General features: G+C 40.5%; 1 protein-coding gene across 1 annotated transcript in view; it reads left to right on the forward strand.

Moving 5' to 3' along the window:
- Window positions 1-12,279, forward strand: part of CCDC30 (coiled-coil domain containing 30) — a 58,962-nt gene extending 46,683 nt beyond the window's left edge. The window contains exons 11-14 of the mRNA XM_021684432.2: window positions 3,062-3,198; window positions 5,653-5,764; window positions 11,664-11,728; window positions 12,081-12,279. Of these exons, the coding sequence (XP_021540107.1) occupies window positions 3,062-3,198; window positions 5,653-5,764; window positions 11,664-11,728; window positions 12,081-12,279 (513 nt within the window). The remainder of the gene's footprint in view (window positions 1-3,061; window positions 3,199-5,652; window positions 5,765-11,663; window positions 11,729-12,080) is intronic.
- Window positions 12,280-13,543: the final 1,264 nt, after the last annotated feature.

The following is a 13,543-nucleotide window of genomic DNA, read 5'->3' on the forward strand; positions in this document are numbered from 1 at the left end:
CCTACTTCACATTGCCCTCATTTTGCCTCAAACTTCTGTCAGTTTTAAATGGCAGTGAAAATTGGTGACCCCTACTTATCAGTCCTTGTGTAGTGTCTGCAGGCTTTTTTTCTAAATATCCACATCTTCTTCATCTTTGTCCCATTTGCCCTGTGACTTACTGGTAGGTAGGAGGAAAATGAGACAAATGGCATGGAATCAACTGCAGAATGGTCTTGAGATCATTAAACTACACGAATTCAAAGTGGAGAGCAACTGACTAAGCCAGTAATGCTTTCCCTTCTTGAGATGCCTAGCCCATCAGAATTTTGAAAACTCTGTGCTCACTCCTAAAATACTCATTTCTATGTATGTGCCAAGGATCCCAAAAGAATTCATGCAATTTCAGTCATTCCATGGGCTATTATGGGATGGTTAAGAATTCTAGACTACACACAATAAAACATTTTTGGATTATAACAGATGGGTCACCAATGTTTAAAAAAAAAATCCTCCTGATTCTCCACACTATAGTGAGAGAGGAAAATAAGTTGGATTTTGCAGTATCCTTCTCTTTGGGTACTAAATTGTCAAACTTTAAAGACTCAGATCTAGGTTAGACTCACAACTAGGAAAAGTACATGAAAAGTACTACAGAAGAAAGTAGCAATCCTGGTTGGTCGGCCCACCAGAAATAGAAGCCTACTTCTGCATTACCACTCTTTTGTACTGCCTGCCTTCCACTGTTAGGCTTACATGACAGAAACAGCCTCCTACTTCTTTCTTCCCGACTGTACTGGGTTGAATAGTGTCCTCCACAAATTCGTGTCTATCCAGAACCTCAGAATGGGATCTAATTTGGAAATAAGGTCTTTGCAGGTGTAATTAATTACGATGGGCTCATGGTGGATTAGAGTTGGCCCTAAATCCAATATGACTGGCGTCCTTATAAGAAGAGCAGGCACATGTAGACACACACAGGGCTAGAAGGCCACGTGACGATAGAGGCAGCTATCGGAGGGATGCAGCTATGCCAGGGAGCACCAGGGATTGCTTGTAAACTCCAGAAGCTGAGAGACAGGCATAGAGCCCCCAGAAGGAACTTACCCAGCCAACACTCCAATTTTAGACTTGTAGCCTCCACAAATGTGAGAAAACCCGTTCCTTTTGTTTTCAGCCATCCAGTTTGTGGTAATTTGTTACAGCAGCCCTGGGAAACGGACACATCTACCCAGAGAGCCACAGATTTCCAGGAGAGATGGCAAATAAGCAGAGGCTAAGGAAGAGCAGTTGGTCCCTTTGCTCACTGCCCTTGAAGGCTGCTGGGGGCTTTGGCCGTAGACAGATGCAAAATCTAGACCTGCCACTTCATAGTTCTGTGACCCGGCCCAAGTCTCCAGGTATCATTTTCCTCGTCCGTGAAGTGGCAGAACTAATCCCCACCTCACGAGGCTTTTGTGCAGTTAAAATAGGAAATGCGTGAGGTGGCACCTGACACAGACAACTTTCCAGACATGTTCTTCTCTTCTCTTTTGGTGCAAGCTCTCTTAGAAACATGTTGATTGGTAGATGTACAGTTGAATTGTTAATGGAATAGGAAATACTTAGCCTAGAGAAGACTGATGTGAGATCTTTTAATGCCACACTGGTACACACATGGAGGTCCTGGTTTTACTTATTTTAGGGCCCGTGGACCAGAGCCACTAGCATAAAAAAGCTTGACTTACCTTCCAAGCACCAAGTCTCCAGAAAGTAATGGCACTTTTTTTTGGATTTCGTTCCTTCACCCTTCTCTTTATACAGTGAGCCAGTTGAGTCTCCTGACTGTTGTAAACATCCAAACCAGATTTCTCCAAATATTTTATCCTTTTATTAGCGCAGGTGTCCTTATTTTCTGGTTCAAAAATAAATAAATAAATAAATAAGGCATTTCCAAAGGGCAGAGTGTCAGTAGCCTGCCCCATCTGGTTTCCTTTCTAATCCAGTTGTAACAACAGAGTAGTATTGGTGGGATGACTGCTTCTATTCTCAATCCTCGCCAAAAATGTATTTAAATAAGAGCAGACAGGACTATTGTTAGACATTGAAGGGTCCTGGCTGTGGGACTTTAAAATCTGGAGTAGTTTGTTTCGGAACATAATGTAATATCCTTTCTTACAATTCTTGAATAATAGATGGAGTCTTTTCTGGATGATCTATATTAGTGCCTTATTTAAAAGAAAGAAAAAAAGTTGCCCCTCTTAACTCTGTGATTCACCATCTGCCAGCAGCTCATTCTGCTTCTCCCATACCCACTCACTCCTGCCTTTGGCAGGTGGGGCACAAACACAGAAGGGTGAAGGACTTATCACTGACAGGGCATCAGTGAAATGAGGAGGGCAATTCTACACTTTTGAGCTTCTAAACGCCTCACCCACAGTGATAATTTATTAATAGCTATTGACTCTTTCAATATAAGAACATTAGTATTTTTTCACCAGATCACTCCTTTATCATTTTAGCTATAACTTCACTAGCTATTGCTTTCTGGGAAAATTGTTGGTAGAAAACGAGACATGGTGTCAAGTTAGAAGTCTCTTTAGCATGATCACTGCAAGGATATTCTCAGTAGCTGGCTTACCTGCTTCATTTGCCAAGGCAACTGAGATCCTGATGCTGGTTGCCAAGTATGGGGGCTAAATTTCCATCTCCTCACTTTGTCTTAAAAAGACTATCACCCCAATGCAGATGGAGTTGTATTATATGGAAAAATGTCAAACTGGAGCTTCGGGGAATTCAGTTGCATTTGGTAGTGATTTGATATACCTATGGTATTAGAATACACATGAAAGCCTTGGGACCTTATTGGAAGTGAAGTGCTCAGGTATTTTTAAATGTTAACCCAGGAGAATGATTAATTGTTCAAAAAAAATACAAGACCTAAAATAACCAAAATAAACAGAAGAACTATCTAGCTGACAATGTCAGCAAACAGGTGAAAACAGACTAGGGGACAGGAGACGAAAAGTAAAGAAGGGAAATTTGCTGTCAACTTTGTAATTCTTCCTCCTGCTGTGGTAGTGAGGGGCTTTATTATCTCTAGGAGAAGGCATTCCAGGAAGAGGTCACTGCTCAAAATGATACACTGCTCCTAGAGAAAAGGAAACTTCTGGAACAACTCACAGAGCAAGAAGACTTAATCCACAGCAACAAATGGGTAGTATCTTCAGTCCAGAACAGGTAGGTGCGGTCCTGCCCGAGGAGCCAATGAACTCTGCAAAGATGTTTCTCCCTCAACAAAGAGATTGTTCCAGAGACTGTCCTTTGGGTTTGCAGCCTATCTCATAACTGTTGCTCTGCTGCCTGCTGTTTTCAGCAATTCATGCAAATGTTATGAAATTAAAGAGAAAAAGATCATGGAGGAGGTGGGTCAGCTACTCAGTTGGGCTCTCGCACATAGGCATTGCCTGACTGAGGACCTAGCTGTGCTCATTCTGGCTGTCACTTTATGTGTTGACACTCATTTTTATCATCTGATACCTCTGGAATCAAGGTAGATCAAGAGAGGAACAGGCTCATACTAGTGACTTAAATTCATGAAACCCATAGGATGCCAATTGTGTTAATTTATACTGAGAAATGGTCCCAGCAGAGAAGAATTCACATTATCAGCCAGCCCAAGCACTCTCTCCTCTATTAGGAAACTCCAGTTACAATGAAAAGTTTTCTTGGAGCACAGAATTAGGGCAAAGAGAGTGGTTTGATCTTAACACATAGAGTCACCAATAATAACTATAATGACTAACATTTTTTGAGCACTTACAATGTGCTAGGCATTGTTCTAAGCTCTCTCTGTCTCTCATCAATCCTCACACCAATCCCACGAGGGAGGCTCTGGGATTAGCCCTATTTTATGGGAGAAAGCTAAGGTCCAGAGATGCTCGGGAACTCAGGCAGCCTAGTCAGTGACAGCAGTGTGTACTTCGTCTCAGTAGCTTGGCCCTAGAGCCCACAGCACCACAGTCTGTGGGGGAGATCTGTCCAGCAGACTGGAACTCTCCTTTCTGCTGTTGTGGGCACACACTTCTCAGGGCAGACCTGGGGAGTCTCTGATGATCTCTTACTGTCTGTGTCTCCCCTTTTATATAGTCTATATAAGCCATTGCCCTTCTCAAACTAGGTCATTGATTCTGATATTCCCAACACAACTGACATATTACCCGTGCCTTAACATTAATGGTGTTCCCCTCTTGCCCTCCTAAAGACACACTTTGGCCATCTGGATTGGACTTGTATGTTTTCCTTGGAGTTAAGTTTCTTCTACAGGATGCTGCTTCCTTTTACAGATGAGAAAACTGAGGCTCAGATGTGGTAATTTGCCAGGGGTCACACAGCTAGTATGTGGCAGAACCCAAACTCAAACACAAATCTCTGATCAACACTATTCTACCATCATGTGTCCCAAATATACCTTGGCCCTGGAGAGCGAGCCTGGTGTAGTGCCTAGGAACTCAGGCTTAGAAATCAGAAAGATCTGGATTGGCATCTCAGCTCTACGACTTTCTGGTTTTATGTCCTGAGACCAGTTGCTTTTCTCTGGGCTTCAGTTTCCTCATCTCTAAAATAGGCTCCATAACAATATCCATCTCATGGGGTTGTTGCAAGGATCAGATGAGCCAACACATGAGCAGGTTTAAGTGTTTACTCTGTGGGTAGGGCACAGTGCCTAAGCACATGGTAAGGCCGTGGTAAATGGTTGTTGCTGCTGCTGCTATTACTGCTGCTGCTGCTGCTCCTACTGCCACTACTACTATTACTACTGCAGTTGCTGCTACTATTACTACTGCTATTACTACTGCTGCTGCTATTATGGCTGCTGCTACTATTACTACTGCTGCTACTGCCACTACTACTATTACTACTGCTGTTGCTGCTACTACTGCTGCTGCTGCTACTATTACTATTGCTGCTACTACTATTACTACTGCTACTGTTACTGCTGCTGCTACTACTATTACTACTGCTGTGGCTGCTACTATTACTACTGCTGCTGTGGCTGCTGCTGCTTAATTACTATTGCTGCTAATACTACTATTACTACTACTGCTGCTATTACTATTACTATTGCTGCTGCTGTTACTACTGCTGCTGCTACTATTACTACTGCTGCTACTATTACTGCTGCTGCTACTACTGCTATTACTACTGCTGCTTCTGCTACTACTGCTGCTGCTGGTGCTACTATTACTATTACTGTTGTTGCTGCTGTTACTACTACTACTACTGCTACTACTACTCCAAAAGTATGGGATGACTGTATGAGATGAGAACCAGATGCAGGCTGTGTAGCTACAATATTTGAAGGGATGCAGAGTCTCTTGTTTCAGCCCCACCCCTAAATCGGATCATATCCTTTGTCAGATTTCTCAAGGGCTAGAATTGTGCCTTCCCTTCCATACTCTTGCATATGGTATGTCTCTGTTCTCAATATGTTTTCAATGACTCTGTACAGGCCAAAAGCTTATTAATTTCTACTTGGTCTTGGAACATGGTGGGAATTATTCTGCCAAAGTTGGTTCCATAATCTAGGCAGTGGGCTAAGACCCAGAGCTAGTGGTAAGTGGGACATAGTTTTGAGTTTTTAGTAGTGATACAGAAATGTTTAGTTATTCCTCTGATCTATCCCATTCTTAGAGTTCTTCTTCTGGATAAAGAAAACAGGCAATTGCAGGACACCACTTGCCATCTTACACAGCAGGTTGGCCTCTTAGAGCGTATCATAAGGAGCATCTGGATTCAGAGAGAGGTAAGATGCATGCTTCTGTCATGTCCTTCATATGAAGCCTAGTTGCCAAGGTTATTGTGTTCTCTCTTCATCTTCATGTAGCTGTAGGCTGCACTTGGCTTCATGGTGGCCTGTGGCAAAGAAGCTCATTGGCTGCACCAGAGCAGCAGAACCTGAGACTGCCCTTGGCCAGCTTTGCTCTTCATTGGGTCAGTTTGGGGCCCAGACTCATGACCCTGAGATCAAGTGGGGCCCGAACTCATGACCCTGAGAATAAGACCTGAGCCGAGATCAGGAGTAGGACGCCCAACCAACTGAGCCACCCAGGCACTCCTGGGTCAGCTTTTAGTAGACACTCTTCTCCTATGTGATCCCAAAGAGATTGTGCATGCCTCATAGCTTCTTTAACACTGTATCACCATTGTCTTTTTGCTTCTCTATCTCAACTCAGCAGTGAGATCCTGGAGGGCAAGGCTTGTATTTCATATGTCATTTTATTTACAGACAGGTGCTCCATAAATATTTGAGAATGAATATTAAATGCTTTCACATGTATACCTCATTCTCAACCCTGTTTGCCATGGATTATTCTAGCCCTGTCTGAGAAATGAACAAATCTGAGGCTCAAAGACGTAAATGAAGATAGTCTGGTCTGGCATGGGGTCAAGCCTAAGAACAAAGAGTCAAGAACAAAAGAGTCAGAGAAAAAGCAATTAAGTTACAAAAATCCAAGCAGACAAGTAGTCAAGTTTAGATAGATTTGGCAAATAGTATAGATTCAGAGAAGGTCCAGAGTCTGGCTGGTGAATGTGTCAGCGAGAGGGACTTCAGTGACAGAGGTGCATTCTGAATCCAAGACAGAGGCTTCTTGCTTTCTCCCCTGGCTTGTATCACCTGCTAGATGTTTCCTTCCAGGATACTTCATGTAGATCCTGCTTATTGGGTACTATTGCTGTGAACATAAGACCCACATCTGGTTTACTCTCAGAAAGGTGATTATTTCTGGAGTGCCTGGGTGGCTCAGTCAATCGGGTGTCCAACTCTTGATTTCGGCTCAGGTCATGGTCTCGGGGTTCTGGGATCAAGCCCCGTGTTGGGCTCTGCACTCAGCACAGAATCTGCTTAGGATTCTTTCTCACCCTCTCACTCTGCCCTTCCCCCAACTCATGCACACACTTTTCTCTCTCAAATAAATAAATAAAATCTTAAAAAAAAAAAAAAGAAAGGTGAGGGATCCCTGGGTGGCTCAGTCGGTTAAGCGTCTGCCTTCGGCTCAGGTCATGATCCCAGGGTCCTGGGATTGAGCCCTGCACCGGGCTCCCTGCTCAGTGGGGAGTGTGCTTCTCCCTCTCCCTCTGCCTGCTGCTCTGCCCACTTGTGCTCTCTCTGTATCTCTCTGTCAAATAAATAAATAAAATCTTAGAAAGGAAGGAAGGAAGGAAGGGAGGGAGGGAGGGAGGGAGGGAGGAAGGAAGGAAGGAAGGAAGGAATGATTATTTCCAAACTATATGAGTTGTTTTGTAGATTTTGTCCAAAGTAGAACGGCCAGATTATGTGGCTTAATTTCCAATAGTTTATGTTTTTGCTTGAACTATAATTGTTCTCAACTGTCTAGTCATTCACTATTCTACTTATTCATTCAACAAATATTTATCAATTCAGGAAACTATGCTAAGTCCTAGGAATATGAAGATAGACCCTGTTTCTGGAAGTCTTTAGTCTAGTAGAGAAGGACAGAGACATACATGAACAAGCACTATAGTATTATAGGTGCTGAGTTAGAGCCTTAATGGAGTATATATTAGACCCGATAGCTTTGAGATCCACAACATTATCCTCAAACAAGATAAGAAATGTGACAGGGGTCAGGACTATAGTACCTCAAGCTCCACATTTCATGTGTCACAAAAGTACCAACTTGTAACATCTTCATACCTGTTAAAACAACTCCAAATTGTTTTTAAACTTAGAATCTTAAGGATCTTCCAATTCAATCCCCTCATTTTATACAGGAGGGAGATAAAACTCAAGAGAGGTTAAATGGTATGCTTGAGTCACGCAGCTACTGCTGACATTTCCCACATCTCTTGATTCTCAGTGATTGAGTATCGTACTACAAACAGATCAGTTTATAGATCCCTGAGATCAGACATATCCTAGATCTCCTCCTCCTTGCAACACCTCAGAGGCTAAAATGGTGAGAGCTTGACATTTGTTGAGTGCTTGCTACGTGCCTGGTACTGTGGTAAGCATTTTATGTACATCTCATTTAATCCACAAAATAACCTTGCCATTTTCACAGCTGAGGAAACTGAGCTCTAGCGAGGTGAAGTGACATCATTGCCCAAGACATATCGCCAATAAGCAGAACAGGGTCTGAAATAAACTCTGTCTGGTACCTTGTTCTTAGCCACTATCTCGTAATACCCCAAGTCTGCGGTTTCCCTCTGGCGCTATGGGGGTAACCAGGGACATAGCCTTGTAAGAGACCATGTTGCTCCCTGTGTTGTAATCCCATCTTTCCTCCCTGTTGGATTTTAAACTCCATGAGAGCAGGAACTATGTCTGTTGTGTTACCCTCTGCATCCCAAGCACTTAGTACCTGGGTTATAGCAACAACTTAACTCATCTCCTTTCAGTCGTTGCTCCTAATCTGTCCCATGCATGCCTCCAGACTAATCCTCATGAAGCCCTGCTTGCCTTCATAGTACTTCATCTCACAGAGTTTCAGAGACTTGCTTTGTCTATCAGATAAAGTTCATTCATTCAACAGCTATTTATTAGGCATATACAGGGTGCCAGGCCTCATACCGTCCCCCCTTGTGGTTTGGATATGGTGATGTACAAGATACAGTGTCTGCCCTCGCAGAACTCAGCTCTGATGAGAGTGACTACCATACGCTGTGATGAGTTCTACAATAGCGGTAGGCCCAGAATGCTGTGAAAGCAGGCGGAGTGGCATCTAAACCTGTCTGGGGTGGTTAGGGAAGGCTTCCAGAGTTGATGTCTAATCCAGAGGAATTGAAGCCACATAGGAACTTCCCATAATCCAAATAACTTTCTGCCATCAAACAAGTCTGATCAAATGAAACCAATCTATTTACTGTTTCCCCCAAAGCTCTGCTTTCCTCCCTCTGGTTATGTATTTCCCTTACTTGGAAAGACACATCCCATCTTCCTTCCTTCTCTCATCTTCCTGGCTTTTGTCTTTTGAAATCCTATTGTTCTGTTAGTCTATAGCCAGAGGGGTCTTCACAAAATATAATCTGACCATATGACCCAAAGCCATACAATGACTTACCGTAGTCTTCTTTAGGCTCTTCTAGGAAATCCCTCTCCCTCCACTGCCTTCTCCCATGACTTTCCTGCCCCAGATTTTTTTTTTTGGTTAGTTTCTACTGTCCCTCATAATTCAACCTAAATATCTTCTCTTCCATAAAGCTTTTTCTGAATCCTCCCCTCTCCAAATATGGCTTTGTGTCCTTGATAGGTTTTCTCGCTGCACCTTACGTCCCAAATCCCAGCTCAGCATTTTACTAGTTGTGTGAAAGAAGGAAACCTCATTCACCTTCTAGTTCCTTCATCTGGGAAAAGGAAGTAATAACACTCAAAAGGTGGCTGTTCCACACCAAAATCTGTATATGAATATTTATAGCAGCATTATTGATAATAGCCAAGAGGTGTAAACAACCCAAATGTCTATCAACTGATGAATGGATAAATAAAATGTGGTATATCCATCCTTACAACAGAATACCATTCAACCGTAAAAAGGAATGTAGTATTGATCCATGTTATAATGCAGATGAACTTTAAGGATATTATGTGAAATGAAAAAAATCCGGTCACCATGTATTATATGATTCCATTTATATAAAATGTCGAGAATAGGCAAATATATAAACATAGAAGTAGATGAGTGGTTGCCTAGGGCTGAGGCATTGAGGGATGGGGGCTGTAGTTAAAGGGTATTAGGTTTATATTGGGGGTGATGAAGATATTCTAAAATTTATTGTAATAATAGTTGTACAACCCTGTGAATATACTAAAAACTGTTGAATTGTGCGCTTTATTTTTATTTATTTATTTGAGAGAGAGAGAAAGTGGAAGTGGGAGGTAGAGCAGAGTGAGAGAGACAAGCAGACTCCACGGTGGAGTCTGATGTGGGGCTTGATCCCATGACCTTGAGATCACAACATGAGCCAAAACCAAGAGTCAAATGCTTAACCAACTGAGCCACCCAGGCACCCCAAATTGTGCCCTTTAAATGCCTGAATTGTATAGTGTGTGAATTATTTCTCCATAAAGCTATTATAAGAATGAATGAATGAATGAATGAATGAATAAATTCAGAGATGGCTACTGGAGATAAAGTAGAATAATTAGAATAATGCATATAAAATATGTAGTATATTGCTTGGCAAATAAATGGCATTTAATAAATACAGCTTCTTTTTCTCAGTAAATACACATACATTTGTTTCTATATCGAACATTTATTGAGTTCCTCCCATATGTTAGGTATGCTTATGTTAATTAATTTTCACAATAACCCTGAAAGATTAGTGATTAATTGTTATTCTCACATTTTAAATGTAGGAAACAAAACTCAGGGAGGTAACGGGACATATCAGAGTCTAACTAGCAGAGACAGAATTCAAGCCTTGCTCTCCTAACTCCTAGTCTAGTAATATTTTTAACACATAAATTTCTCTGAATGCTAGCTTTTTCCTCCTTATAGAAGCTTCTCATTTATTTCAGGATAACTAAGAATTTCTCACAGAAACGAGTTGGCCTGTATCAAAGGTTAAACAGAGGTCCAAGTTTAGGGGAATCAGTAAACCCTCATAATTATATGTAAAATTTGGTCTGTGTTGATGGGTTTGTGTGAGAAAGGGTATTTGGTTTTTAAAGTCATAGATTTTACAAAAAAAATAGATACTTTTTTTCATGATTTAAAGGGACAGAAAATGTTTACCAGAGTAGTAAGTAAAAACTTACCTAGTAGAACAGAATGATTATATCAGCTAATATGAGGTAATTCATGTAGGAAAATAGATATAATAAGCAGGCTTACAATGAACGTGTTAATATAAAAGTATAAGATTTATGATTACCAGATATTCTATAGGTATTTAGGGATTACATTTTTTTCAGTTTTATTGAGATGTAATTGACATACAACATGCATTGTGTAAGTTAAAAAGTATAACTTTTATTTTGTATAACAATGATTTGATATATATATACAATGCAAAATGATTATCACGATAAGGTTAGTTAACGTCTGTCACCTCACATAGTTACGATTTTTTTCCTGACAATGAGAACCTTTAAGATCTGTCTTAGCAACGTTCAAATATACAGTACAGTATTGTTAACTGTAGTCTTCATGTTGTACATTACATCCCCAGAATTTATCTTATAACTGGAAATTTGTACCTTTTGATCACCTTCACCTAATTCCTCCATCCACCACACCCCCACCTCTAGCAACCACAAATCTGATCTCTGCTTCTATGAGTTGTTTTTTTTTTTTTTTTTAGATTGTACGTATACGTAAGATCATGGGGTTGGGTGCAGATATCTTCAGACAGTAATTTCATTTTCTCCAGATATCCAGAAGTGGAATTGTTGGATCATATGGTATTTTTTTAATTTTTTGAGGAACCTCCATACTGTTTTCCACAGTGGCTGTACCAATGTACATGCCCATCAACAGTGCACAAGGGCTCCCTTTTCTCCACATCCTCGCCAGCATTTGTTATCTCTTGTCTTTTTTAGGATGGCCATTCTAGCAAGTAGGAGGGGAAGGGATTAAATTTTTAACCAAAAATATATATAAAGCACACGTTTTAGGATCATATTGCCAATGGCTTATAATTATAATTTTAAATATTCATCCTTTCTTTTCTTTCAGGAGACAATTTGTGACATCGCTGAATTGGAATCATTGAATAAAATCTTGCCCTTACCAAACCCCAGGTTAGTAAAGTCAAGACAATCAACTGCAAGCCTGAGAGTCATGGCTGCCTAACTCATCCTGAGTTGCTGGCTTGACAAAGCATAGCATTTGGGAGTCATGTTTCTTTACTTAGTATTTGAATCTTTTCCCAATCCCTTCTCTCTTTCCACCTCTTCATCCCCACACCTGACAGAATCTTGACTAAAGTAGAAAGTAATCCGTAAACATAAATTTAAGCTAAATGTTATTTGATTTCCTTTGTGTTTGACAGTTGTAAAAAACTGAAATCCTATTAATACTTTATCCCTGTAACCCCAAAGTGCTACCAAGAGATCCTGTTTTCAAAAAGTCCTCACATATGGCCATTCTTAGTTTTTCAGGAACAGGTTTGGTAGAGTCGGTTGGAAGTCTTCAAGAGATTAAAGAATATACATCAGAAGCAGCAACGGCAAACCCCAAGTCCCCCGAGTCTCTTTCGTGTTCACAGAATTCTGAAGCTGGATACATGAACGTGGCTTTTCTGAAAGAGACACACTGTATCCAAGAACAAGACCAAAAGTCAGAACTATAAAATCACTGATGGCTAAGACTAGATGGATCAAAGCTGCTAACTTAAAGCTTGGGCGTGAGGGTAGAACATGACATGGAGAAGAGTTACCTACCACGGATCCTCACTGGACGTCAACCAGGAGTCCTCAGAATTGCTGATAAATTCATTAAACCAGTTTTAAAAATGGATTTCTCAAGTTTGTTTGATATCCTCAAATATCCTTGTATTGATCAGTAATAGTGACTTAAGTTCAATGGTTTAATTAGGGGTCTTTTCAGCAGAGCACACATATATCTAATTCAGCACTTTCCCCCTATTATCATGGGTATTATTTATTTTTTAAAAGTAAAAACAATGTAATTGTATTAAAGCGAGTACTTTAAAAAAGAAAAAGAAATCTATAATCCTGCATTCTCAAGACAACTATTTTCATTTATTCCTTTTTGGTTCTTATTCAAATGCATATACTTTTAAGTGGTTGTTATATTGTGTGTTCATTTTCACAGCCTGATTTTTAGTTTAGTATACCATAGAACATTTTTCTGTATTTCAATAGTCTTCATAATTATTCTTTCAGTAGCCACATAATATTCTATCATGTTGATGTTCTATAAATTCTCTCATTTGCATTTAAGTTGTTTCTACTTTTTCACTATTTGAGGTTATGCTGTGGTGAAAGTCTTTGTGAATTAGCTCTTTTTTTCTCTTGAGTTACTCCAGAAAAGATTGGCATAATTGGGTCAGAAATACAAATGTTATATAGTTTTGGTATATCACTTGTTGCGTTGCTTTAAAAAAAAAAGCTGTGTCAACATAATGTTTCTATAGTGAACCTCTTTATTTTTTTCTTTTCTTTTTCCCTTTTTTTTTTTTTTAATTAAGTAGTCTCCACACCCAGCATGAAACCCAATGTGGGGCTTGAATTCATGACATTGAGATCAAGACCTGAGCTGGACCCGGTACGATCTCATCCCACTGAGATCGAGTGGGATGCTTAACCAACTGAGTCACCCAGGCGCCCCTATAGTCAACCTCTTTAAGCTTCAATTTCTTGGTCCATAAAATGGGAACAGTAGTCGTTCCTGTCCCATAGAGTTGTGAGGACCAAATGAAATGAAATGTGTATTTAGAACTTAGTAGCTGCTTAACAAAAGCTAGGTATCATCATTTCTTTTCTTTTCTTTTTTTTTAAAGATTGTATTTACTTATTTGACAGAGAGACACAGCGAGAGAGGTAACACAAGCAGGGGGAGTAGGAGAGGGAGAAACAGGCTTCCCGTGGAAT

Source organism: Neomonachus schauinslandi, chromosome 4 (genome assembly GCF_002201575.2).
Source record: "Neomonachus schauinslandi chromosome 4, ASM220157v2, whole genome shotgun sequence".
NCBI classification, from domain to species: domain Eukaryota; kingdom Metazoa; phylum Chordata; class Mammalia; order Carnivora; family Phocidae; genus Neomonachus; species Neomonachus schauinslandi.